The sequence below is a fragment of the Alosa alosa genome, chromosome 4 (genome assembly GCF_017589495.1).
Source record: "Alosa alosa isolate M-15738 ecotype Scorff River chromosome 4, AALO_Geno_1.1, whole genome shotgun sequence".
NCBI classification, from domain to species: Eukaryota; Metazoa; Chordata; class Actinopteri; order Clupeiformes; family Clupeidae; genus Alosa; species Alosa alosa.
In genome coordinates, this window is record NC_063192.1 from 9,381,652 (window position 1) to 9,408,248 (window position 26,597).

At 40.8% G+C, this 26,597-nt stretch overlaps 1 protein-coding gene and 1 long non-coding RNA gene across 3 annotated transcripts in view; one reads left to right on the forward strand and one right to left on the reverse strand.

The window, feature by feature from the left end:
- Positions 1-19,272, forward strand: LOC125293467. The gene is made up of 4 exons (XR_007193361.1): positions 1-112; positions 4,379-4,447; positions 5,691-5,759; positions 19,198-19,272. It is a non-coding gene; the product is annotated as an uncharacterized LOC125293467 (long non-coding RNA).
- LOC125293466 (dysbindin-like) overlaps positions 13,966-26,597 on the reverse strand; it is a 21,013-nt gene continuing 8,381 nt past the window's right edge. For both annotated transcript variants that reach the window (XM_048241387.1, XM_048241386.1), the window contains exons 2-4: positions 19,245-19,394; positions 17,637-17,780; positions 13,966-16,353 (exon numbers count right to left, since the gene is read on the reverse strand). In XM_048241387.1, coding sequence (XP_048097344.1) covers positions 16,070-16,353; positions 17,637-17,780; positions 19,245-19,389 — 573 coding nt within the window. In that variant the 5' untranslated portion in view covers positions 19,390-19,394 and the 3' untranslated portion in view covers positions 13,966-16,069. The remainder of the gene's footprint in view (positions 16,354-17,636; positions 17,781-19,244; positions 19,395-26,597) is intronic.

Below are 26,597 nucleotides of genomic sequence, written 5' to 3' on the forward strand. Positions count from 1 at the left end.
TTTGGCATGTTTCTGGCTAACCAAAAGACTCAGCAAAGACCGGGAATTTTCAAACTTTCTACTCGGACAAGACCCAGCCTAGCCCCCAGTTCGACCAGCGATCACAGTTGAGGTATGTATTATGTCTCCATTCATCTTTTAACTTTTAAATTCAGGAAAATGTATTCAATAACCTTGGTCAAGCAACTGTACAGCCTACTTTTTAAACATGTTAAACACATTTACATGTTATTAATTTACTCGTAGTAACATTGGATTTGCTGTTATTGTTGTGAGACAGTTAGAAGCTAACGTTAGCCGTTCCCATGATACTGTTAACGTTAGATGTTCCCACAACGATATTCCTGCAGCTCTTGTAGCCTGTTATGGTTAATAAGGATTAGATAATTAGAACAAGAAATAGCAAATACCTGCCTATTACGAAACAAGATTGTGGTTTAGAGAGGTAATTGAGCCGATAGCCAGGGTTAGCGGGGAGCTCCCAGTTAGCTATATTTGCCAGTTTTGTGGGCCTCTTACAGACACAAAATGCAATTGAAATTTGATTGCAACATGAACAACAAGATGCATTTAGCGTTGAGCCCCTAGGGATCAATAAAGTATCTATCTATCTATCTATCTATACTGTATATCTATCTATCTATTTTTATCTCATACATTGCGAAGAAATCGTTTAAATTCAAAGTTTGTACTGTCACCGACCTATGTTCCTATGGTTTCTTACCGAATGTATTCATTGAGTTAAATGTTTCTTACTTAATGTATTCATGAGTTAAAAAACATCTTGTTGTCACGTAAGGCCCTGTTCATGTTGCACCTCTGTTAAGAGGCACAAAAGACACTCAGATCATGCCCCTAAAACGTCGTTTTTGTACCCCCTTTCACTGCAGTTAAACTAATCATGGTTTCCGGTTGTTTTCTGTTTTGTTCTTAGTGCAGTCAGCACCCAGCCCCCCAGCTACCCAGCCATCCAGCACCCAGCCATCCCAGATAGCAAAATTATTTTGGCTCAGATTTGGCCCAAAACTGGCTTGCCATTTTGGTAAAGCTCTGGGTGGATGTATGGGCCCTAAATGGCCCAAATTTGGCATGCCAAAATCAACCAAAAAGTAGGCCAAAGCTCACCCAAAACCAATTTTGGATTTCCAAACTATAGCCTTAAATGTCCCAAAAAGAATCCTAAATCCCATAATCCAGCCAAAATGTAGCCATAACTGACCCTAAATGATACCATAATTGTGCCACATGTTTGCTTTTACATAGAAATTATGTATTTCTTATTATTTTTTTATTATTATTTATTTGTATTATTTATTTTAATTTATTCAGCTGTCTGTATGACTTTATTGCTGGTAATTGTGACTTAATTGCTGATAATGTAATGGTTAGTCTAGGTTCACTATATACTTAAATTATGTTTGTACATTATATATGCGTATGTATCTGTTAAAAAACACAGGAAAATTAAATACATTTCATTATGCTTTATTATATGTTTTGGTAGGGTGCTGGATGGCTGGGTAGCTGGGTGCTGGATGGCTGGGTAGCTGGGGTGCTGGATGGCTGGGTGCCTGTGGCTGGACAGCTGGGTAGCTGGCTGGGTATCTGGGTGCTGGATGGCTGGTGCCTGTGGCTGGACAGTTGGGCGGCTGGGGTGCTGGATGGCTGGGTAGCTGTGAAACTGGGTGCTGGGCGGCTGGATGGCTGGGTAGCTGGGTGCTGGATGGCTGGGGGGCTGGGTGCTGACTGCACTAAGAACAAAACAGAAAACAACCGGAAACCATGATTAGTTTAACTGCAGTGAAAGGGGGGTACAAAAACGACGTTTTAGGGGCATGATCTGGAGTGTCTTTGTGCCTCTTAACAGAGGTGCAACATGAACAGGGCCTTACGTGACAACAAGATCGTTTTTAACTCATGAATACATTCTTGAAGAAACATTTAACTCAATGAATACATTCTTGAAAGAAACCATAGGAACATAGGTCGGTGACAGTACAAACTTTGAATTTAAAAGCGATTTCTTCGCAATGTATGAGATAAAAATAGATAGATAGATATACAGTATAGATAGATAGATATACAGTATAGATAGATAGATAGATACTTTATTGATCCCTAGGGGCTCAACGTTAAATGCATCTTGTTGTTCATGTTGCACCGAAATTTCAATTGCATTTTGTGTCTGTAAGAGGCCCACAAAACTGGCAATATAGCTAACTGGGAGCTCCCCGCTAACCCTGGCTATCGGCTCAATTACCTCTCTAAACCACAATCTTGTTTTAAGTAATAGGCAGGTATTTGCTATTTCTTGTTCTGATTATCTAATCCTTATTAACCATAACAGGCTACAAGAGCTGCAGGAATATCGTTGTGGGAACATCTAGCGTTAACAGTATCATGGGAGCGGCTAACGCGTTAGCTTCTAACTGTCTCACAACAATAACAGCAAATCCAATGTTACTACGAGTAAATTAATAACATGTAAATGTGTTTAACATGTTTAAAAGTAGGCTGTACAGTTGCCTGACCAAGGTTATTGAATACATTTTTCCTGAATTTAAAAGTTAAAAGATGAATGGAGACATAATACATACCTCAACTCACGATCGCTGGTCGAAACTGGGGGGCTAGGCTGGGTCTTGTCGAGTAGAAAGTTTGAAAATTCCCCGTCTTTGCTGAGTCTTTTGGTTAGCCAGAAACATGCCAAAACTCTGTCCCGCTCTTCGCCCATCTTCTGGCTGTCCATAAACATGCCAAACAGCCCGTATGCGTCATCAGATGCTGTCCCGCTCTTAATCTAACGCCACGGTTGGCCAGAAATATGCCATAATTCAGCCATACACTACTGGCGCCTTCTTATCTGTTATGGCTGCCCATAATCATGCCAAATTGAAGCCAAAAGTTTTGGTCTGCCAAAATAAAGCCCAAAATCGCCAGATGTATGCCAAAGTGCTGCCAGAAAGTCTGCTATCTGGGATCCAGCCGCCCAGCACCCAGTTTCACAGCTACCCAGCCATCCAGCACCCCAGCCGCCCAACTGTCCAGCCACAGGCACCAGCCATCCAGCACCCAGATACCCATCCAGCCACCCAGCTATCCAGCTGTCCAGCCACAGGCACCCAGCCATCCAGCACCCCAGCTACCCAGCCATCCAGCACCCAGCTACCCAGCCATCCAGCACCCAGCTACCCAGCCATCCAGCACCCAGCTACCCAGCCATCCAGCACCCTACCAAAACATATAATAAAGCATAATGAAATGTATGTAGTTTCTGTGTTTTTTAACAGATACATACGCATATATAATGTACAACATAATTTAAGTATATAGTGAACCTAGACTAACCATTACATTATCAGCAATTAAGTCACAATTACCAGCAATAAAGTCATACAGACAGCTGAATAAATTAAAATAAATAATACAAATAAATAATAATAAAAAAATAATAATAAATACATAATTTCTATGTAAAAGCAAACATGTGGCACAATTATGGTATCATTTAGGGTCAGTTATGGCTACATTTTGGCTGGATTATGGGATTTAGGATTCTTTTTGGGACATTTAAGGCTATAGTTTGGAAATCCAAAATTGGTTTTGGGTGAGCTTTGGCCTACTTTTGGTTGATTTTGGCATGCCAAATTTGGGCCATTTAGGGCCCATACATCCACCCAGAGCTTTACCAAAATGGCAAGCCAGTTTTGGGCCAAATCTGAGCCATAATAATTTTGCTATCTGGGAAGAATGCCCTTTCACTTCTGTTACAATATGCTGTAATTTATAGCAGGTTAAACAAAAGTGAGAACATATTGTGGGGGAAAATATACTTACCATTTTGGTACGCTGTTTGTTCAGCAATTTGATCTGATGGTCTAGCATAGTCTTCCATTTTTTTTAAGAATCTGCCTGCCTCTTTTCAGTGGAATTGAGCTGGAACCAGCATGGCTTAACACCATTCAAAACATACAGACTAAAGCTGTATAAGGCAAAGTAAGCTAGCAACGTTAAATTGTCTAACGTTAGCTTTATATACAAGCGGCACAGACAGTAATGTAACTTACAAGTAGCTAACATTAGAAGCTAACTAGCTAGCTACCTTTATGTGCTGCTTCCTCAGGTTGTTCAATGATATATTGAGTCTAAAAATATGCAAGAACGTCGCAAATTACCAAAATGTTTATGTACCTTCTCTGAGTTTTCGTGGTGGCAAGTTCTGCACAATCCTTCATACCCACACTGTTTCACTTGGTTTCACTGGGCGCGCCAAATCTAGACTGCATTTTCTGGTAGGAGTCTTCTGCACGCGAGTTTATCACGTCCGACCATCATAGACCTCTGGAGTCTAACTTAAAGTAATCCCCAGTCTCTTCAGCCCCAGGACCAAGGCGTTGAGGTGGCGTGAATTCGGCGTGCCCTGTCTGCAATCCTGCCTTTCAGTAAGGTAAGTGTAAGTCTTGTAACACTGTTTAGCCTATGTTTCTGATATTTAAAACTCAAAAACCAAAATATATTACATAAAGGTGTTATCAGTAGGGCTGTAACGATATACGATTCGAACCCGAAATGGCGACATTCATATCCACGATACTGTGTCGCGATATCGTGACACACCCTTTCTAGTGTTTCACGCACTGCTTTGGAGCTTACGCGGCCCGAAAAGCAACCCACATCTCCCGCTTTACTTATCGGTAGTCTACGTTGTCCAAAAACAAATAAATAAATAATAATTTCATACCTCTCCTTGCTTTCATTGTAGACTATGTGTGCAACTTTACCAAACAGTATAGAAGTAAACCCCCTCTCCTTGCCCCGTTCTCTCTCGTGCTCCCTCCCTCTCCCTCCCTCTCCTGCTCAATGAACCACATGCGCGAAATAAAACATTCACAATCATTGAAAGCAAGGGCGATAGAAGACTTAATTAGCTAAATTACTATTAAATCCGGCTTAGCATCATTAGCTATCATTGCTGCACATATTTGTTTAAAACTCTTGCATTGAAGTTGACTGATCATCTCAATACCAACGTTTCCCAAAAGGGCCTGTCCCAAGGAGAACAAGTATTATCTTGAAACTTAAACACACATGGGGAAACTGAACAGTCCAATCAGTAGACTATGCCAACTAATAGACATAGCCAACTATGCTACTTTGTTTACAACATTTCCAGGCTTCAACCAGACAGCTGAATTAAAGAGGTAGAGTTGTAATAAAAAAAAAATAGTAGGCCTAGGCTATAGGCTAATCTGCATAAAGTGTGCTGTCATAAATATCAGTCATTCAGAAAAATATAAAGGATATATTTTAATAATTAAATAAAATAATAAAATTAAAAATTTAATAAAATGTCTAGCCCCCCTCCAAAGAAAAAAAGAAAAATCGAGATTTGTATCGAACTGTGGGTCAAAAATCGTGATACAAACCGAATCGTGAGGTTGGTGTATCGTTACAGCCCTAGTTATCAGGGATTAGAGTTCCGGCAACTGAAATCATAGGCGCCATCTTTAAGACAAGTTCGATCATTGTAAAACTTTCTATTACGTCTGCCAATGGAACGAATTTGGATGTTGGTGAGCTATCTATGTTGTGAGATGTGTTTGTATGGTAAAATAATGATTTTATATTGTTAGACGGGTATCCAAGTATCGAATGAATCATGCTTTCTCCCTCCTCCCCCGTCTCTTCAGCCCCAGGACCGAGGCGTTGAGGTGGCATCACATTCGGCGTCCCCTGTCTGCAATCCTGCCTAGTACAAGGTTTTGATTTTTAGATAATTTATTCCAAGATGTTGATAATTTAACACTCAATATACATGATCAAACTACTGGCTACTGAGTTCAACTAGGGGTATTGGATGTTACTGTTTAAAAAGCTTTATTAGTAATCCTTTATACATTTGACAATCTTAACTTTTTAAAGCTTGAAATTCTGAACAAATACTGTAACTCCTTGATTTGTTAGGGACATTGACTATATAGTACAAATGGGTGCCAGACGTAAAATGAGCTGGTCCGCATTTGGCCCAAATAAGGGCCGCAATCGGCACTATCGAATGCTCATCTGGTCTGGATCTGGCCCAGATCATTATGATAAATTGCACATTTGGCCCAAATAAGGGCCGCAATCGCCACTATCGAACACTTATCTGGTCCGGATCTGGCCCAAATCATGACGATAATTTGCACATTTGGCCCGGATCCGCCAAATAAAAAACACATCCGGTTCAGAGCAGTCCCAGAGCTGGGCCAGATCATGAAAACGGATACGGAACGGTATTGGCCCGTTGTGCCAAAAGACACCGATCTGAAGGTGGATCCGGGCCAAATACATTTTGCTATCTGGGAGACATTGAATCAGCATTACAATCCTGACAAAACCCCGACAGTGCATGAGCATAGATAGAGAGACATCGAAACAACATTGGTTTATAGTTTATATTGCCATAATCGATAGAGCATCGATAGATAGTTCACTAAAAGATATTGAAAAGTCATGGATGTATGGTTTACTGGGAAATTTTGACGTGGTGATTGAAAAGTAGTGGATTTTTAGTTGACCGCGCGACGACGTTTGAACTGTCCGGCGGGACATCATTTTGAGCAATGGTTCAGTCAGACCTACCGTGTTCAGCTCTCGCCGCTCCACCTTAATGGTAAGCAAACATTTATTTATCTAACGATAATGTTTCAATGTGAAATTGTACTACATTAAATTCGGGCATGTTTACAGTCTATGCACATCGTAGCCTACTGTCTAACTTACAAACTCATTCATGCTTGAGTCAACTTATCGTTGCTGTTGTCAAATTAATGTTTTACGTTACGTTATGGCAGTTCATCATAATGTTATGTTAACGTTATTCGGGAGTCTGACTTATAATTAGGCCTTCCTTAACGTTAGTTGTCCGTAAGTTAGAGTTTATTATATTCATATGATTTACATAAAATGTTTGTTGAGTTTAAACTTTACTGTCAAAATGATAGGCTGAAGATGATGTGCTGCTGGCTAACGTGAGCTAGCCTAAGTTGACTCGCATTTTGAGTTTGTAAGTTAGTAGGCTACGTACATAGACGGAATATGATTATTCTAAAGTTTCACTTGTAAGTAGCCTTCAGTTGAACATATTTATCTAACACAGTCTATCTTTCTTCTATTTCTGTTATGTGCCGCTTCACTCAACTGGATGGTCAGGCTGACTGCAACCGTAGGCCTACTGAATGGATGGCAGGGAAGCACAGCGGGAATTTATAAATGAAGAAGAGTGAATAAATGCACTTGCTTTTCAAACTGATAACAAGTTGTCAATGGTTATTTATGCAAGCTTGTGTAGCCTAAACCAGACAGGTAGGATTTAAAGTGATGACGTCTGCTTGGAGTCTTGCAAATATGAATGTTAACAGGTTAACTAGCGTTTGTTAAGCATAATGCCGATTGAAACGTAGCCTATTCCATTCAGATAGCTAGGTGGCTACCACGCTCATACTGCACTTTTAATAGCTAACTGCAAACAGAAATGTCACGCTAGCAGCAACTCATTACATGTTTCCATATCCTAACAATTAAGGCTCCTTGTAATAACGTAAAGGAGAATTCCGGTGTGATATTGACCTAAAGTGTAGGGATTCATGGATTCCAGTTGCTGCTACTGGAAGAAACTGGAATCCATGCATTTCCACTTAATTATTTTTGGAATCTGATCCCTTATCATACCTGTTCTTTAGACTGTATATATTAAGGTTTTGCACCTAGTCATAATGTCATGTGACCGTTTGTTTACAACTAGAGTGGTAGGCAAGAATGGTAGGCAAGGAACTGCAGAGAGTGGTAGGCAAGCCTACAACAGTCGGGTTGCATAGGCTACACATAGTTACAAATAGCTTCAAAATTGAAATTTTAATATCAAATATTGACCGGGATGCCGACCACTTGTGTAGGCCCTAACAGTTGGTTTTTACAATAAGAAGCAAAAGGCTTACGAATCGACCGCTTAGCCTACCTATCCTGTGGTTGTGGAGGATGATCATTAGCAGCTGTGAAGTCTTTAATTCTCAAGATAGCCTAATGGTGTAGCCTACTGTCTACGAAGACGTAGGCTAAAATACTACTATCTACAGTCATCCAAAAATGAATTGCCAGAGATAGGCTATGAAGGGAAAAAAGCAGCATTTTAAACATGGCAAGATTATTTTTACGGAACAGTTTGTTCTAATTTGTCTAGTGAAATTAGGTGCTTGTGGACATCAATCACCTATCTTCTGTCCTTCTATTTCAAGTTATCATGAGTGTCATTTGATTATATAATCACAACAAATGCTAATAAATGAAAACAGAATAGGCTTATGTGCTATAGGCTAACGTTACAGGTCAGGCTAACTCCCAGTATGTCAAAATAAACTGATTTGATCCTAATTGTTTAACGGTCACACACAACAACTTAACACAGCAACCTCAAACACCACTGTTGAACCTAGGCTACTGCTTCAGTCATGTAAGAAATAAGCAGTTTATGAATTATCTTTATTCGTTTAATCAAGTCCACATGACCAAAATAACAACATATTTAAAGGCTGAGCTAGCATAACAGCCTAATATAAGCGATGCTGCAATGGATAACTAATAAAAGTTTCATACAATTAATGAACTTTATCACTCACATTCTGAGTTTTTCTGGGTGGTTATATATCCATGCAGATCGTCTTCAATAAGCCATCGCTGTTATATGATATAATATGTTACAGGATTCATGACTAACGCCATTAATGTTACATGATGCTGACTGACTCTGGCTATAACATAGGCTACCGCTTTTAACGTCTGCTGAGTCTACTGCCTACCAAGACCTGTCGCTGTTCAGTTGAAGTTAAATGATCAAATATTGTTTGATTTTGTGTCAGCTTTCAGAAGGAAGACATGTTCCTTTCTGGTCAAATTTCACAGCTTCTAAGAAAGGCTATTGTCTTCGTGTAACCGAGTTTTGAACAGAGAAAAAGTTAGGCTACCATTAGGCTACATGCAGGTTCTCCCATAACGTTATCGATACAGATCAATGCACCAAATCAGGGCGATTTTAGCGAAACAACGTTCCTGTGACAGGCTATCAAATATTGAACAATGGGATAACGTTTCATCATCACCTTTATTGATGCCTGAAATGTTGACATTGCTGAAATACAGAGATGTAGCCTACTGAGAGGCAGCTGCAGACAACGATGTTCAATGGGTTCAACTTGTCCCTTGCCTACCAGCTGGATGTAAACAAAGCTATAGAACCTAGAATACGTCACATGAAAAACGTTAATAGAACTGGACAGTGTGGCGTCTGTTAAGAGTGATGCGAGCGTTAGTCCAGAGCCCCCTGGTGGCTGGTTGCAGTACAATGTATAACTCCGCCCATCCCTATGTATTTCAATGGCCAAGAAGTCAACTTTCCGTGTCACTTTTCTCACCTAAAACTATTTTTGTATCTACAACTTTTTATTTGAAAAAATAGTTTTCAGGATGCTTCAATACACACAATTTTTCTTTTCTCGCTGAAATTATTTTTTCTTATGTTATATTAACAAATCTAAAAAGGGCGTGTTTACACCTATGATTGACAGCTGGCTGGCTGCAGACACGACGCTTTGTCCATTATGTTTTACCGTCTAGGCTGCAGACACTACCACGTCATCGCTCACTTATTTTAACGACACCTGCTGACACATAATCTAACCTAAATAAGTGTTGCTGTTATTATCATTAGGCTATATCCTATCAGTCTGACTAAATACATATTGATAGTCATACATTGTGTAGTTGTTTGTAAGAGACATCATTGTTAATTGTGACAGATTCTTTGAAAATATATGTGCTGTTCTTTCGTAGATGCTAAGTATATTAGCTCATAGCATGCTAAATCATGCTAGCATTAGCCAGTTGATAGGTAAAGTAAAAAGGCTCTACTATATTGAAGTGACGTTAGCCATAGACATGACGGGTTGATGAGGTCCATGCTTCACATTACGTTAACGTTAACTTGCGTTGCTTTATCACATCATACCGTTGCTTTATCACATCATATACTGTACTGACTGTCTAGTGTTATTAATCCCCATGTACAGTCAATGGTTACTCCATGTTGAGATGGCATACATTAAGATTGAGATATTTGAAAACAGCAACAACTAATAAAAGCTGTGCTAATCTTCACTTCAACGACTAACTTAGCCTCCCGTTGACGGTAACGTTAATGTAGCTGCTAACGTTAGCATGTAATTCGCTGTCCGTATTTCTGTTGTTAGCTCATTAGTATTCACCATACTAAATTGTCACAGTCTATAATCAACATAATAAGCTCTCTTAGACGTATTTAAGAACAACAATAGACAAAAAAACTTTTCAGTTGATACGCAACACTTACCAGACAAGAACAAACCGATTGTTGTTTGTACTGTTTAGCTAACTCACAGCCATAAAAATTCATCCAGCCAGCTAGCCTTCGGCCGAAATCGACCTGCGTTGTGGAAAGGAGAAGGGGCGGGTTTCACTTGACAAGGGGGTGTTTAACTTCGCTGAGTGGCAACTGAGTGGGCGTGCCTGACCGCGACTCCTCTTCACTGGGCGCGTGCTTTAACTTCTGCTCGCAGCCGCGCTTCAAATTGGTTGCAAATTTTCCAAGATGGCGTCCGCCTCGGCGGCTTCAATTCCATAGAACACTGCTGAATGCAACCACACTGTCCAGTTCTATATATACAGTCTATGGTTCATTCTTACTCGTTGCTTTCGACTTATCGTGACTAAATTCAAGATGGCTGCAAACGCTAAACTTCGTGGAAGATACTGTCTGTATAAATCGCCTTGTAAGTAAACTACCAGTGCTTTTTCAAAGTTCTCAATGTCTCGTTTTAAATGTCAGGGTCCTCGAAGTCTACCAATGAAGTGTGGAGATACATTGAGCCTCGTAAATGGGTGTAAAACAGTGATTTATTTGCATGGCTAGCCCGGCGATGCGAAGCACCACTATTGAAAAAAAGCTGTTGGTAGCATCGCTAACTAGCCAGATTTTGGAGTGCAGGGGACAAGCCGAGATGGGCTATGAGACATACGCTCACACTTTCGGTATCATGTTTCAATACACTTTAGGTCAATATCACACCGGAATTCTCCTTTAATATTGTGTTGTCAATGTGGTGTAAACAAACCAGGCTAGTAGGCCTATCAGCCTGTGAACAATAGCTGGCAAAAGGACGTTATGAGAACCCTTTAGACTCTCTTAAAGTGACAATGCACCATTTATCAATTCTTATCAAGTATAACATCAAGTTAAACATCAAATTGGCAGCATTTCTTTAAAAACATATTCAATACATAATAATGCACAGTAATAGTGTAAATTATTTGCCTTTTGTTTTGCTTTAGTTGTTTGTTTTTTTTTTTTTTTTTTTGGGGGGGCGCCGCCAATATTGTTGTTGCATACCCCTCAAAAAATGGGTAGCTGCGCCCCTGCACATAATTCATTTCGTAAACTGCTGACTCACGAAATGTATTGTAGGTGATTCTATTATGCATTTCGTCCACAGAATGAAAGCATATGTCACTGAATGCATTTCGTAAGTTGTTAAGTTACTATTGCGTGGACGGAATGCCTTCTGTAACACAACACAATACTTCTGTGGACGAAATTGAAATAGGATGCACAAAATGATGCGTGTAGTTGCATTCCGTATTTACGCAGACAGAATTACTTTTGACCAAACATTTCGTCTACGACAGTGAATACTGCATTCAGTATTATGTCCACGAAAGGAAAAGGCCACCAGTCAATTTCGTCCACGAAATTATGTGCTCTCTTCAGTGTTTCGTGGACACAATGCAAACCAATTTGTGCATTCCATGGACAAAAGGTGTTACGATGTAACATGGTTTTGTAATGAATATATGTATTTCGTCACACGAAAGTCATTCTGTCCACAAAATAAGGCATGTTACATTTGGCGCCTCATACATACATACAAATACTTCGTTACTGTACTTAAGTAAATTTTCCACGTATTTGTACTTTACTTAAGTAAAATTTATAGTGCATACTTTTGACTTTTTACTTCGTTACATTTTACAGCAATTATCTGTACTTTTACTCCGCTACATTTCTACAACACCATCGTTCCTTTTTCACGATACATTTTATGATCAGTTTTTTTCTCTCTGACAAACACGTTTGTTTTACCGGGGGTTGCTACCAAAGATTCTGGAGCCTTCACGTGCATTCTTAGAAACATAAGCTTCTAGTCTAGACCAGGCAAAGCGTGAGCTTGTAGCCATCTGCATTCGTAGGCTATATTCACCAGACCCATGGCTACACTGTACATGCAACTGTGTTCTGTGCCTTTCTCTGTCTGTTATCTGCAGCGTTAGGGCCTCCTCTCCGATGAGATTGCTATCCGCGGATCAGCGAAGTTACAGGCTATGCCCATGCTTCTGTCACACATTTGATCATTTGTGGCACAAATGAATGGTAGACTATTAATGAACCGGTGGCCGGAAAAAACGTAACATTTTCCAGATTAGGAAATATTCCTTAATTGTGTGTGATTAAATAAAGATGCATAGCCTACAATTGGGGTGTAGTAACGTGAGCGCTCATTCAATGCCTATGCGTCTGCGCAAGTGAAACTGAACTTAATCATTAAGACACCTTTCTCAGCAACGTTTCTGTTCAATCAGCATAATTGGCATTACGATCCACCCGACGTTTCCCTTGTCTACCCCGTTAAACTTCAGGCTCTCATGTTTTGCTGAATGATATTACTCAGCAGATCACCCTAGTAGATAACCAGAATTACAGTCTCAGAATTGTAGGTCAGAATGTAAACTGCGCCACAGATGGTAAGCACAATTGCATTAACTTAAAACTATCTAGTCGAGTATAACCTAAAACTAGCTTAATTAAAATGCCACAGCCCATACTGATTTTTCCTTTTAGAATATAGATATTAAGAGAATAAATCATTATGCAAATACTTTACTTTTAATACTTAAAGTACATTTAAAAAGCAGGTACTTTTTACTTTTACTTAAGTAGGGTTGTCATTGTGGTACTTTTACTTTTACTAAAGTAAATATTTCTCTGTGTATTTGTACTTTTACTTAAGTACTGAGTTTCAGTACTTCCTCCACCACTGGCGCCTCATATGTCAGGGGTTCTGATATAGAATGACTACACAAAATATGGAATAATTACACAAAAGTCTCTTTTTTCACATTTTCTTTGTTGCTTCAATGGGTGTGTATAAGATGGACTATACATCTGCACAACTAATATTGGATAAAACAACATGAATATTCCATTTCTAGGGATTCCTGTGAATATGTCAAGACCCAATATATGGCATCTACGTATTGCACTGCAGCTGCACTACAGCTAGAAAGTAGGGAAGCACCAAAAGCGGAGGAGGGGGAGGGGGCCATTTTTAATCAAATTTAAGTGAGACATAGTGAGATTAATCTAACATGTAAAGCACCATACAAATTGTACATGAAAAAGGTTGTCATGATATGTATTCCCAAAAGTCAAAGCTTTCAAATGGTGTATAATATTACTATGCTACATAACAATATGGTGCATAAAATTGATTTAGAATGTTGGGGGGAGGTGTGCCGTGGAAGGCACACTGTTCCATAACTGGTTTTAAGGGGGGAAGGTGTTTATTATCTGAACATAATGAACTATGATTTATTAAATTTTTTATAATTCAGTAACAGAAAGGACATTAAAGATGGATATTTTTTGCCTTAAATGTAAAGTATTTCATTAGAAACAATCCAAACAAGTTAGGCCCAGATCAGAACCATGTCTAATGTGATGTTTTGGAGGAGCTGCTTACCTGTAATCGATGGGAAATTATTTTTAATGAGGATTTTAGGTCACATACTAAAGTGGTCTCTCTTTCATACAAATGTGAATGATGAAGACAAGTGCACATATTGGATATGTATGAACATGTTTATTTCTTCATCCTGAAGATGGTAGGTGGGGAGGGAAACGTACAACTGTTTTTTTTTACACCGACACACCATACACGCAGTGTTCTTTTGGAAACACACACATACACACACACACGCAGTAACATTTACACAACTACACATCCACACGCACATACACTTACAAAGACATGACAATACAAAAACAGTTTTTATAACAGGAGTTATAGGCTTAAACTCATGCCACACTATCCTTACTGCAAAATCTGACCAAACCACTTTCCATGCCAATTTTTTTTTCATGATGTTGGAATGAGCCGTCTGCTTTATCAAGGCGACATGCTTTACTTCAAGCACTTATACGCTACAAAGGAAAGTACTCTTTCTGCTTTCTGTGAAATGCTTACATAATGGCATGCATTCAAAAGTAAAGTTATTCAGACCCATGCTCATTAAATTGTCCCACACATATTACGTAGATACACGTAGATCACATAATACAGTAGAGAGAGCTGTCTTGAGAGTGTAAAGCAATTGTGTGTGAGGTACTGTAAGCAATGGCTTTGAGTCCTGTACAGCATGTGTAATGATTCAATGCAAATGGAAGTAAATCAATGAGAAATCAATGAATCACAAACACTGAGGCTGAAAGGCCAAGAAAAATGAAAGAAGTAAAGGGTCATTCACACCAAGAACGTTAACTATAACGAGAAATGAAAGTGACCCTGACAATATTGTTCTTCATGTTGTTAATAGCTGCTTTCAGACATAGGTGTAAGTCTGCATGTTCTGTGGATGTCAAGCGGTTGGGCCGTATTCATATATCTATATCTATATATATATTCATATATATATAGATAACTCTCTCCATGTAAATGAGTGCATGTCTGAACAAAGTGAAGAACATCCAGAGATTCTGTTCATGTGTGGGTTCAACCACGTTCAATCTGTTCAGCCACTGTTCATGTGCATCGGTGTCGTTCACACATAATGTCCGCATATAAGCAGCATATTACCCAAAGGGTCGGACATCCGCTTGACAAAGAGCCGCATATTGTGGATCAGCTAATGTTATAGTTCATGTGTGGACATTGTCATTCATATTAGCTAGAGCAATACTTTGCCGTTATCATTACAGTTCTCATTCTTGGTGTGAACGGCCCTTAATGCTTAAGCCATTTCAGCTCTTCCACACAGTTTGCCACCCTCTAGCTGAGACAGTACCTGGTTTTCTGCCTCCCACCCCGCAGGCTCAAAGGACTAACACACTTTGCATGTGTCATGTCAACAGAGTTCCTGTTTAAGGTCAAATATGTCTCAGGAAATGAAAAGTATAGACTCCTCTCAGATAGACAAAATATTTTCATGTCATTTGGCAGTCAGCTGTCAGGATTTCTGTCTGTTTGTTTCGCTGTTACAACACTGGGATCTACTTGTGAGATGAATAATACATTTAACCACTAAATAATAAACCACTCATGGTAATTGATTAACCACACATAACTCTGCTTCTCTTCATGTATTTTTTTTTTACTCTGGCCATAAAACGTTAATATGACACCTAATTAAGTAGGGGTGTAAAGGTACACGTATTCATACCGAACTGTTTAGTACAGGACGTTCAATGCAGATGTGTACCGGATGCAGTTTTTACCAGCAATCAACAGGTTCTTTTGCCATTGAATTGTTTCCCACACAAACATATTAAATGGTGGACCATATGTCAGTTTAGCCAATTATTTTTTGTGAACTGTTACACCCATAATAAAGTGTTACTCCATAAAAAAATATGCATGGCAGTTGAAGGGCATCATTTGTTTCCACTTGTGAAATTTGCAATTACATGTACATAACAGTGGCATTTGAAAAGCTTGGCGCATGAGTAGACTGCTGTGTCCCACAGGGCTGCTATTGTGCCAGCCTAGAGAAGAAGGCATGGCATCTACCAGTTCTTTTGCGGTCGGCCTTGGAGTTTCTCTGAAGAGACTGGCAAGGGTACAACACTGTCTGTGGGAAAGAAAGGGGAGGAAGCTAACGAGGATCACACGTGACCTTCTCACACTCTGCTAACTGTAGTTGGATAACCGTCACACCTATTCAAAATCTCTCATTCCTCATTCTCCTCCTCCTCTTCCTCCTCCTTCCCTGATGACGTAGCGGAGAAGAGGAACGTGTCGACTTGCACCTCCTCCTCGTCTGATTGGATGACGGGTGTGTAATCCCCGCCCTCACTTGTGTCCTGGCTGTCTGGGTCAGCTGAGCCTGTGGACCCGGATGACCCTCGGTTCTTAGAACCGGGGCGTCGCCTGATGGATCCCTGAGGGCCCACTCCGTCCTTGTAAATCAGCTCATTCTCATCCTCATCATCATCATCATCTTCATCGCACACGTCTGGCAAACAGAACAATGCATAAAGCATACACGACTTGAACGACTTGAAAGGGCTGCATTTATTACTATGAATGCTAGTGTATCAAATACATATTCAGTGTAAAAACTGTAATGTTACCAGGGCTTTGAACCGGTTCAAGGAACGAAAACGAAAACCGGGAACTTTTTGTATTTTACAGGGAACAGGAACAAAACCGGAAACATTATTATTTTTTATGTTCTGGAACAGGAACACTTATTTAAAAATAATGGTAACCGGTTAATACCGGTTTTATTTCGTCCTTCAAAGTTTTCGTTGCCTAAAAAAAAAAGTAATTATTTTCCTGTGCACGTTACCATGACGACTGAGGTTCACTTCCTGTGTGACATCACATCAGACATTCGCTGACTTTATGGAGAGAGAGCGGTGGAGTACAAAGTCTCCACTCCACATCTTAAATAAGGGGTAAATTACGATCCATCGTTAATTAAAACGCTCATTCCAAACACAATAACAATAGCTATATTTGTCGACTCCACGTTAATGATGGACTAGCGAACATTTGGCTAAAGACCTCTGTTTGCCTAATGCACAGATGGCTTGTTACGGTATGAGTAGGCCTAGGCCTACTGGATGGCCTTTCCCCCCAACAGTTGGAATTTGATGTTGCCCGAGTGGCATAACCACGTGTCTTAATCATGTTGTTACGTTTGTGTGGACATTTTCTCTTTTAACAATAAACTACACATTTGAAATAATTGTAGGCCTATTTAATTATTATTATTATTAATAATATAATTAATATTATTTAATAATGGTTGTAATATTATTACATTTGGTTTAAGCTGGATGAGAAAGATGTGACATAATTCTATAGCATTAAAAGCTGACAGGAACGAAATTAACCGTTCCGGGAACAGTATTTTTTTGTTCTAACCGGTTCGGGAACGTCAATTTATTGGTGGAACTCATAACCGGAAACGTTATAATTCCGTTTCGAGGGTTAGGCACTCGGGGGTTAGGCACTCTGCTTGCGCGTCATGCTAAATTACGGCCCTTAGCTGTTCTGAAATCAGTGTAACCTATGGCCTCTCAGGGCTTATTGCTTAAACAGATCTGACTGAATGGTATTCACAATGTGCTATGGTGGGTTGGCTATGTTGTGATTCAAGACATAACAATCTTGGCACATGCTACACAGCAATTAATAATAACCACAAAAAGTACCTTAGACGTGACACAGGGGATAGCTATGTGAGCAGTTACTTTATCAGTCTCAAACACACCGCTTATTACACAATACCTGGTAGGGGCGAGGCCAGCGGGCCGGTGTCACTCCCAGAGTTGAGGAACACATCCAGGGCCTCGTGATCGGAGATATCCATCAGGTCCATCTGCTCCAACAGGTCCACATTCACCTCCATTGATGAGATACTCCCCATAGGAGCTGCAGTTCACATATCACATGGCATACGCAGAATCATATTCTGTTCACCGCTGTCCAAAATAGTCACTTGTTACAAACTGGAAAATGGTATGCTAAATGGTTAAATAACTGAAAGAGAGTGGTGAGATGATCTGAAGAAACCTGATTTACAGAGAATTACCAGGAAAACACTGACTTGTCACAATAATCCTTCTTTGAGCCATCACTCAAACATTGTAGAATACAATGGAATTATAAAATACAGATTGAAAAAGGTGGATGTACTACAAAGTATTAACTGTAGCTATTGTCTTATGTCATGGAGGGGTTGTCATACATGCTTGTATGTGAGCATGTAAACAGAATTCAAAACAACTGCACCCTAGACTAAGCTATGACACTTTTTAAACTACATAAGTTAGTTTTTGCTCTCTTACTCACCCCATGCCACCTTCTGTCCCTGCACAAAGGTCCTTCCTTCAAAGGTTTTTGAATATTTGCTACTTTGGCCACACTTTCTGAACCTATTTTTCTATACCAATGCAATGTTCATATAATGATTATACTTATGGTTGTAATTTGTTCAACCCTCAATGCCCCCCATCCCACCCCACCCCTCCATGTTGACACATGGCTATGACTTGATCTGTTCCAACCATTCACTTGAAACCAGCTGATTGTAATTGGCACAAATTTTGCTTACTACTCATTGCTCTTTATTCTTATTTATATAGTATGTCTGTGTGCAGGTATTGGTGCATATCTGGGTGCACATTTGCTTGTTTAACCTACTACATCCACATTGCTCTTTTAGCTCTTACTTGTTCTTTTATACTTTTTACAGTATAAAAGAATAAAGGACTAAACAAGGACGAAACCCTTAGCTGTTCTAAAATCAGTGTAACCTACGGCCTCTCGGGGCTTATTGCTTAAACAGATCTGACTGAATGGTATTCACAATGTGCTATGGGTTGTTGGCTAAGTTGTAATTGTAGACAATCTTGGTGCAAGTTACACAGCAAATACCTTCAATAACCACAACAAATACCTTAGACATAACACAGGGGATAGCTATGTGTTAGCTCTGCTTATTACGCAATAACTGGTAAGGGCGAGGAAGGAGGCTCATAATGTCCCCCACAATACTGCTCTTAGATATGTATGTATGTGTTGAATCTGTTTGAAGATTTTATTTCTTGTGTCTTCACTGTATGCATCACTCATACATTTCATTGGACAACTGTGTAGTGAATAAAGGCATTCTAATCTAAATATGGCGTGTGTGTGTGTGTGTGAGTCTGTGTGTGTGTGAGTCTGTGTGTGTGTGAATACAAATTACGAAATGTTTTATATTTGAAATGTATTTTAAATACATGAATTATAAATACTGCCCATCCCTGTGTGTATGTGTGTGTGTGTGTGTGTGTCTGCACTTCAGACATTCGCTATCAGCACTGGTTCTGTTGGAGATGGATTGAAACTGACGTTTCTTGTTGTCGATCTGGAGGTGCGATGTGGACAGGTAGACGTCCACGTCGTGCTGGAGGACCTCCTCAAAGAAGCGCTGTCTCTCCTTCAGCTTCAGCTGCTGGCCCGCATCCATGTCCAAAACCCTCTGGGCATGCTCCATCTCCGCTGTACACCAGAGAAATGCAGGTCAGTGGACAGACAAGTGATTGGGCCATTTCTCATGCCTGTATTCATGGGTTTCATCAGGTCCCTTTCCACAGGTGTATTAATCAAGCACCATGCAGTCTGCATTGATAATTAAGGTGCTTGATTTTATACACCTGTGGAAAGGGACCTGATGAAACCCATGAATAAGTAGTATGAAGTTGTTCATATCTCTTTAAGTATTTAGGAAAAAAGATTATTCAAATGTTTCTTTATATATGTATGCAAGTATGTTATGCAATTATTGCCGGTATGTGTGCAGTGCATGAACACTGTCCTCTTACAGTAAAATGGGCATGCATGCCCCTAGCACCTCTTTAATGTATTGCAGTTTTAAACGCATGAAGTGGGACTGTTTATCTTTAAAAACGCGTTAACTACATCCACTCTAGCATTTCCTCTCATATACATTATGGCAGATGGCAGAATCCGAATGCACATTTATGCACATTCTACCCCCACCTACACAGGACACACAGGCACAAACTCTAATACATGGAAATGCCTCAAAATGTAAAGACATTCCCAAACCCTCAAGCAAAAAGGCCATTCCTTGCTTAGTGGTGGGCAGAGGTGGGGGTGTGATTTATGTAATGCGCTCGTCGGTGCTGCTCAGACTCAAAGGGCAGTAAGCACTAAAGAGCAGAAATCAATACACAGAACCCAGGGGGGCAGAGAGTGATGGAGGCTAGCAAGAGGCTACTATGAGATGGTTGTGTGTGTGTGTGTGTGTGTGTGTGTGTGTGTGTGTGTAATCCTGCAACTGAGTTTATTTGAATTTGTGTTTGTCAAGCTCATGCTCAAGTGTGTGTGTGTGTGTGTGTGTGTGTGTGTGTGTGTGTGTGTGTGTGTGTGTTTCTGAGTGTGTGTGTGTGGTGTGTGTAAGGGTGAGATGCACTGAGGCGTGGATAGGGCTGGACTACAGTTGGCTGGTATTCCAGGAATAGGAGGCCTGTGGGGTTGCAGTGCGAGAGCAGCTTAGAGGGGGAGAGAGAGAGAACTGTGAGGCTTAAACCAGCTGACAGCCTGAGTCTTAGTCTGCTCATACGACATGAGAGAAATGGGGGAGCAGGCAGAGACGTACAGGGGGGAATTAAGTCCTTTTGATGACCATGCTGAAAGACATTGTCAATCTAGATAATGTTTTGAATACATGACATGACTCTTTTTTTCTTCTGTCACTCCACCCCTCCCTGATCCTCGTCTTGCCTCAATTGTCTGTTTCTCAATCAGTGCCAGTGTTTTTGTGCTCATGTCCTTCTCACCACATTAACCACAGTAGCTCACAAGATGATGGGCCATTTTCTGTGTCATATGCACACAGAAAATGTGTGTGTGCGTGTGTGTGTGTGTGTGTGTGTCACTCTCTCTGTTTGTGTGTGTTTTCTTGTGTGTATACATGTGTGTACAGTATACTGTATGTGTGAGTGTGTGCCTGTTTTTGTTTGTGTGTGTTTGAGTCAGTGTGTGTGTGTGTGTGTGTGTGTGTGTGTGTGTGTGTGTGCATATGACGCAGCAGTATGAGGAGCCCCCTAGTCCATATATCAAGTCGCGTGTATGCACTAAAAGCTTACGCATGTACTACTTTTTCTTGCATATGTACATGAAATGCTTGCACACACACTACTTTTTCTTGTGCATGCAAATTAAATGCTTGCACATAAACCTATTTTGTCTTGCATCCCCGTCAAAAGCTCTCACACATACTACTTTCTACTTTTAAACTTTTTAGCCTACCACTTTACAGCAAAGGCCTGTTATATATTTAACAGGAAGATACTGTCATTAGATTAGATTAGATTCAACTTTATTGTCATTGTGCAGAGTACAAGTACAGAGACAACGAAATGCAGTACAACAACAAAATGCAGTACAGCAACGAAATGCAGTACATAGTAGTGCACATAATAGTGCACTGTTAACATATGAGGGAGGAAAAACATCTGCTTTTAAAAGTACTCAGCTACATGTATTGTGCTGTGCCCTGAGACAGCCTGCACTGTGCGACTACAGCCCTTCACTTTGATTCCTCTTGGCACCTCACAACAGCCCTGGAAATGACATGATGACCTGACATGTAGGCTACACAGACGGATCGTCCTATACGCGCACTATCCACGTTGCATATGGATCCGCAAATTAGAGGCCGTTTACACGACACCGCCGGGTGGATTTTCTCTTAACGCTTTCACACCTTTAACGACTCCGGCAAGAAAAAACCTTGCGTGTACACACAGAGGTGTAACCGGCTAAATGTGCTGTAGTGCATATGCCAGACCAGTCGACGGCGCCGCTGTGCAGAAGCTTCACGATAATTTCGCGTGAATCGCGTAGAAGAAAACATTGTTGAAACAGTTTGTTAAGCCAAAGAATGTCTAATAAGTGCTCTGGTTAAGCAGTCGCATGAAATAAGGAGACTACAGACAATTCGGTTTTCAATTCAACTGTTAAACTAATAAAGTTCATTTTCAAGGTATGTGACTGCTATGTGAAATTTCAAATGCTTAGCCTACGCATTGCATTAGGTCTGAGCACCAATGGAGAAAACACTAACATGCAGTAAGCTAATGTTTAACTAAGTTAAGCTAACGTGTGGTTCTAACTTAGCCACTAAAGGCTGATAGGCTACATTGTGCACATAAATCATGACAGGGGAAAGAAAAACATTTTAATATGATAAATAAATGGTTTGGTTTGTTTTGACAAGCAACATGTCAGGTCGAGTGCCCTGGCTGAGTTGAGAGGTGGGGCTCTGTCGTCATAAAGTTGCCGGCTTCGCACCTACAGGCGTCTACATGGTGAAAGTTAGCCGGAGGTTTAAAAAGTTCCCACTTCGGAAGCCGGTTTCAAAAGCTGTCGGTTTCAGTCTCCTAAACTGCCGGCGTCGTGTACATGCAAGGCGTAACCGTTAACAAAACCTCACCGGTTTCACAAAAACCGGCGTCGTGTGCACGGCCCCTTAGTCAAGGCTCCTCTCCCTTACATCGAGTTAGCGAGTATTTTTATTGTTGATGAGAAGATGGAGCAGAACTATCCGAGCATGAGAAAAGAAAAAAAACTATGAGATTGTAGGTTAATTGCAGAACAGCAGCAGGTAACCTCGGGTGTTCCTCCTCATGTTTTATGTCAATTAATAGCAATGTTAAGCTTATCAGCTGATTTAGCCTACTAAATGACATGAGAAGCCACGCAACCGAACCAAGGCTGATTGGTAACCTTTTAGCCTACAGTTGTGTTCAAATAAAAAGCAAGTGCAAAATCGTTTTAATAGTTTTTATTTACATATTTCAAATGTACAGTAAATCTGCATTATTTTTTACAGGAAGCAAAGAAAAGGAATATTAGTCTGTTCTAAAAAGTAGGAGTGTTGACATTTTTAGTTGCAAAACCATTGCTTTTGATAAGTGCTGCGCATCTGTGTTGCATGGAGTCAACCAAATTCTGGCACCTATTAACAGGTATTTCCGCCTAGAATGAACAAACTACTTTCCACAGTTCCTGTTTCTGCTTCAGAAATTGCATTTTTAAGGTCAATGGGGTTGAGGTCAGGGAACAGGAAGTTACTTGGTGTTTTAAGCCCCCAACGTCGTCTTCCAGACAGCGCTGCATGGAAGGCACTAGGGTTAGGGTTAGAGTTAGGTGCCTTGAAGTCGACGGTCACAGCGCTGACTTGAAGTCGACGGTGAAGGCTTAAAACACCATAGAGTGGACAGGAACTGTTGATGTAGTTGAATGTACAGTAGAAAACGTAGTGCATGTGGAAGCAATTCATGTACATACTGTACGCAAGAAAAAGTAGTACATGTGTAAGCTTTTACTGCATATATGCGACCTATTCTTGATATATGGCCTAGGGACTCATACAGCAGCATTGTTTGTTATTACTGTATGATTCATGCCCCTTGGCCATCCTTGTGGCCAATATCTTTATCTTGCCATGCATCAGTCCAGAGCCCCAGCACAGTCCAGAGCTCAGCCATCCAAGGATCCACAAACAAAGACACACGCACGCGCACGCACGCACGCACGCACACACACACACACACACACACACACACACACACACACACACACACACACACACACACACACACACACACACACAGCCGTGGGGCAGCCGTGGCCTACTGGTTAGCGCATTCGGACTTGTAACCGGAGGGTTGCCGGTTTGAACCCCGATCAGTGGTGTGTGTGACCAGTCACGCCTGAAGTGCCCTTGAGCAAGGCACCTAACCCCTTACTGCTCCCCGAGCGCCGCTGTTGTTGCAGGCTCAGAGAGGACTTGGGGCTTTTCACAGTCCCTGCATACTGTAGCAGTGGGCAGAGAGCCGTGCCACCCACCCAAAAGAAGAAGCAAGCCGGGGCAGTGACAGGCACTGGGGGGGTGTGGTGGGTGGGGGTGGGGGGCACACTGGGGGAGGACGGTGACGATGATTCAGAAACACAGCTTACATAAACCCCTTCCTCTGCCCCATGGCCACAATGTCCAGCGTCCCTCTCACAGTCCCCCTTACACAACGGGCTTGCTTATTTACTGTGTGCTTTTATGTGCTTTTGAAAGCAAACACAAAAAAATATTGACAAAAAAGACATCACTGTTTGCTTGGTTCAGCAGCAAAATGTTTCAGTTTTTTTGTCAAAGGATTATAGCTGTGGTTTAATCGAGTATCCTTTCAGCTAATGATATGCCTCACTCTCTAGTTGCTTAGTTGAGTACTTTTGTTTACTACAAAGAAATAAAGTACTCATTCCAAATTTGCTGATACTGTAGGTGTATGTTTTGGACTGTATTTTCATACCACCTTTTGGAAATCAAGGTTTTTTTAGGACAGCTTAGCTATGTATGTTAGCATTGTTTAAGTAACATAACCGCCCTCAACTTGTTTCAATGTACAGTACATAAAGTAATTAGTCATCATGACAGAAGAGAGTCAAGCTGCCTCATGTTATGAAGATGTTTGTCTCAGATGCATGTTTATTTGTGTACAGGGACGGCTTGGCTTGTCTTGGTTTGGCTTCGCTCCCTTCAGCACTGTAGCATGTGTCATCACAGTAATGTCCATGCTCTGGCCCACAGCTTCTAAGGCTGTGTTCACATGTAGCCGAGTACTTTTAAAAGTAGATGTTTTTCCTCCCTCGTATTTTAAAATACATTCTTAAAACATTTCACACAAAGGTTAAAAGGCATGTCACAATCAAAAAAAAATATATTTTTGTTATATTGCAAAAAAAATGTATTTTTGCACACACAAACACCAAAACTGAGTTTTCAAAAATCTCCACTTTGCCCTTTTTCTTGTGGACGAAAGGCCAAAACAACCACAAAAATGAATTATCTGTGCTTAAAAATACCCGGCTATGTGTGGACATAACCTAAGCTAGCCGTTCCCCCATAGAAACGTTGTGAGACAGGGGTGGCCGTGAGGCTGAAGGAGGTGAAGGAGGTCGGGGGGAGGAATGGCACTGCTGGCCTCCTCCTCCTGGAGGCATCTCTGTACCCTCTCCACTTGCCATCTTACGCAAGCCCAAACAAGGCCCTCACTCTCAGACATGCAGTTATACAAGACCAGGCACACAAATAGTATATATTTTACAGTCCATTTACAGTCACTAGTCACAACCACTTTTGCCAAGTTACCCAAAGGATCACTCTGCCATTCTCTAGCCTCCATCCCTCTCACTGTCTCTCTATCTCTCTCTTTCAATTCAAGTGAGCTTTACTGGCATGACAAATACTTTCTCTCTCTCCCTCTCTCTATCTTTCTATCTGTCTCTGCATATACTGTATCTGTCTGTGTGTCTGTCTGCCTGCCTGCCTGTCTTATTATGACCGCCTCTAGCGAAGCGGTCATATAGGGATTGTCAACGTTTTTTTTTTCTACTTATCTACTTCCTGAATTTTTGGTGAACGATACCCGGGACACCGAAACACCGGGGCACATGAAATTTGGTGGGTATGTAGCCCCACTAGACTTTTACAGAAAAATTTAATTTGGTCCCCTGGGGCCACTCCCTCCCACCCCCCCGCGCTGGGCCCCCCGAAACCCAAAAAATGCAGTTTTCCCTAAATAACTACCTGAACCGTGGCACCAAGGATGAAGACATTTTTATGGTATGTTGGTCTCAAGGGCCTACATCAACCTAGCCCATAATCACTCATTTGTGATTTGCAACCCCCCCCCCCCAATATCATTCGGCTTTAATCGCCTCTTCAGTTAAGATGTTCAGAACTGCACCAAATGTTATGTGTATGATTAACCTGACATTCTCTGGGGGTATGCCAAGTTTCGTAGAATTTCTTCCATGGGGGGGGTCTAAAGAAATAAGTTATGTGTACATTTAGTGACTTTAAACTCAGTGGCCTGTAGATGGTGGTGCACACATATACACATGCACACACACACACAGGCACGCACATACTATCGGTATCGGCAATTAGAACGGCCGATACATAATTACAAATTCAGTAGGATTAAAGGAAAACCAAATATTCATCATTTGGCGGCACTACGTAGTCGTTTGTCCACCAGATGGCGCATCATTGCAGTGAGACGTAATTTTGTTGGAAGTTAATCTAAAGTGGGTTGGAAAGACAAGACGCTTCCTACAAGGACAACACTGTAGTTTACCGTAGAGAACGTCTAATAAGGGTAGGATGATTTTCACATGAAATGTAATTGTATCAATAGCCTACAACCTAGGTAAAATAGGCCTACCATTAGCATTGGTTGAGTGAAGGAGCCAATTTGATTATTGGCGAAAACCACGAAATGCGATTACCAAGCAAATTGATATCAGCGCTGTAATTGTATCTTTCGACTGTCATCTCTTTTCTGACCAGCCTACAGGACCTAAGTGAGTTAGCCACAAAGCGCTCGCTAACCTGATGGTTTTCTATTGGAAAATAGGCCTACCTGAAAGATAACCTGTCTATGAAGCATCCTAAACAAGCTGGGACATTTCTGCTTTTCTAAATAGGTTTTTCTGCTGTTGATCCGATCACAGTCCTTGGTGGCCCTTTCAGTGCTTTCAGTGTAAAATGTTGCATTAAGACAACAAAAAGTTTCAAAAAGCATCTGAGCTAACAGTTATTCCCAAACAATCCACTATTTTCAAAGGTGTTTCGTTAAGTAAGAGCATGGCTCAAAGTAACTAGGGCTGAGA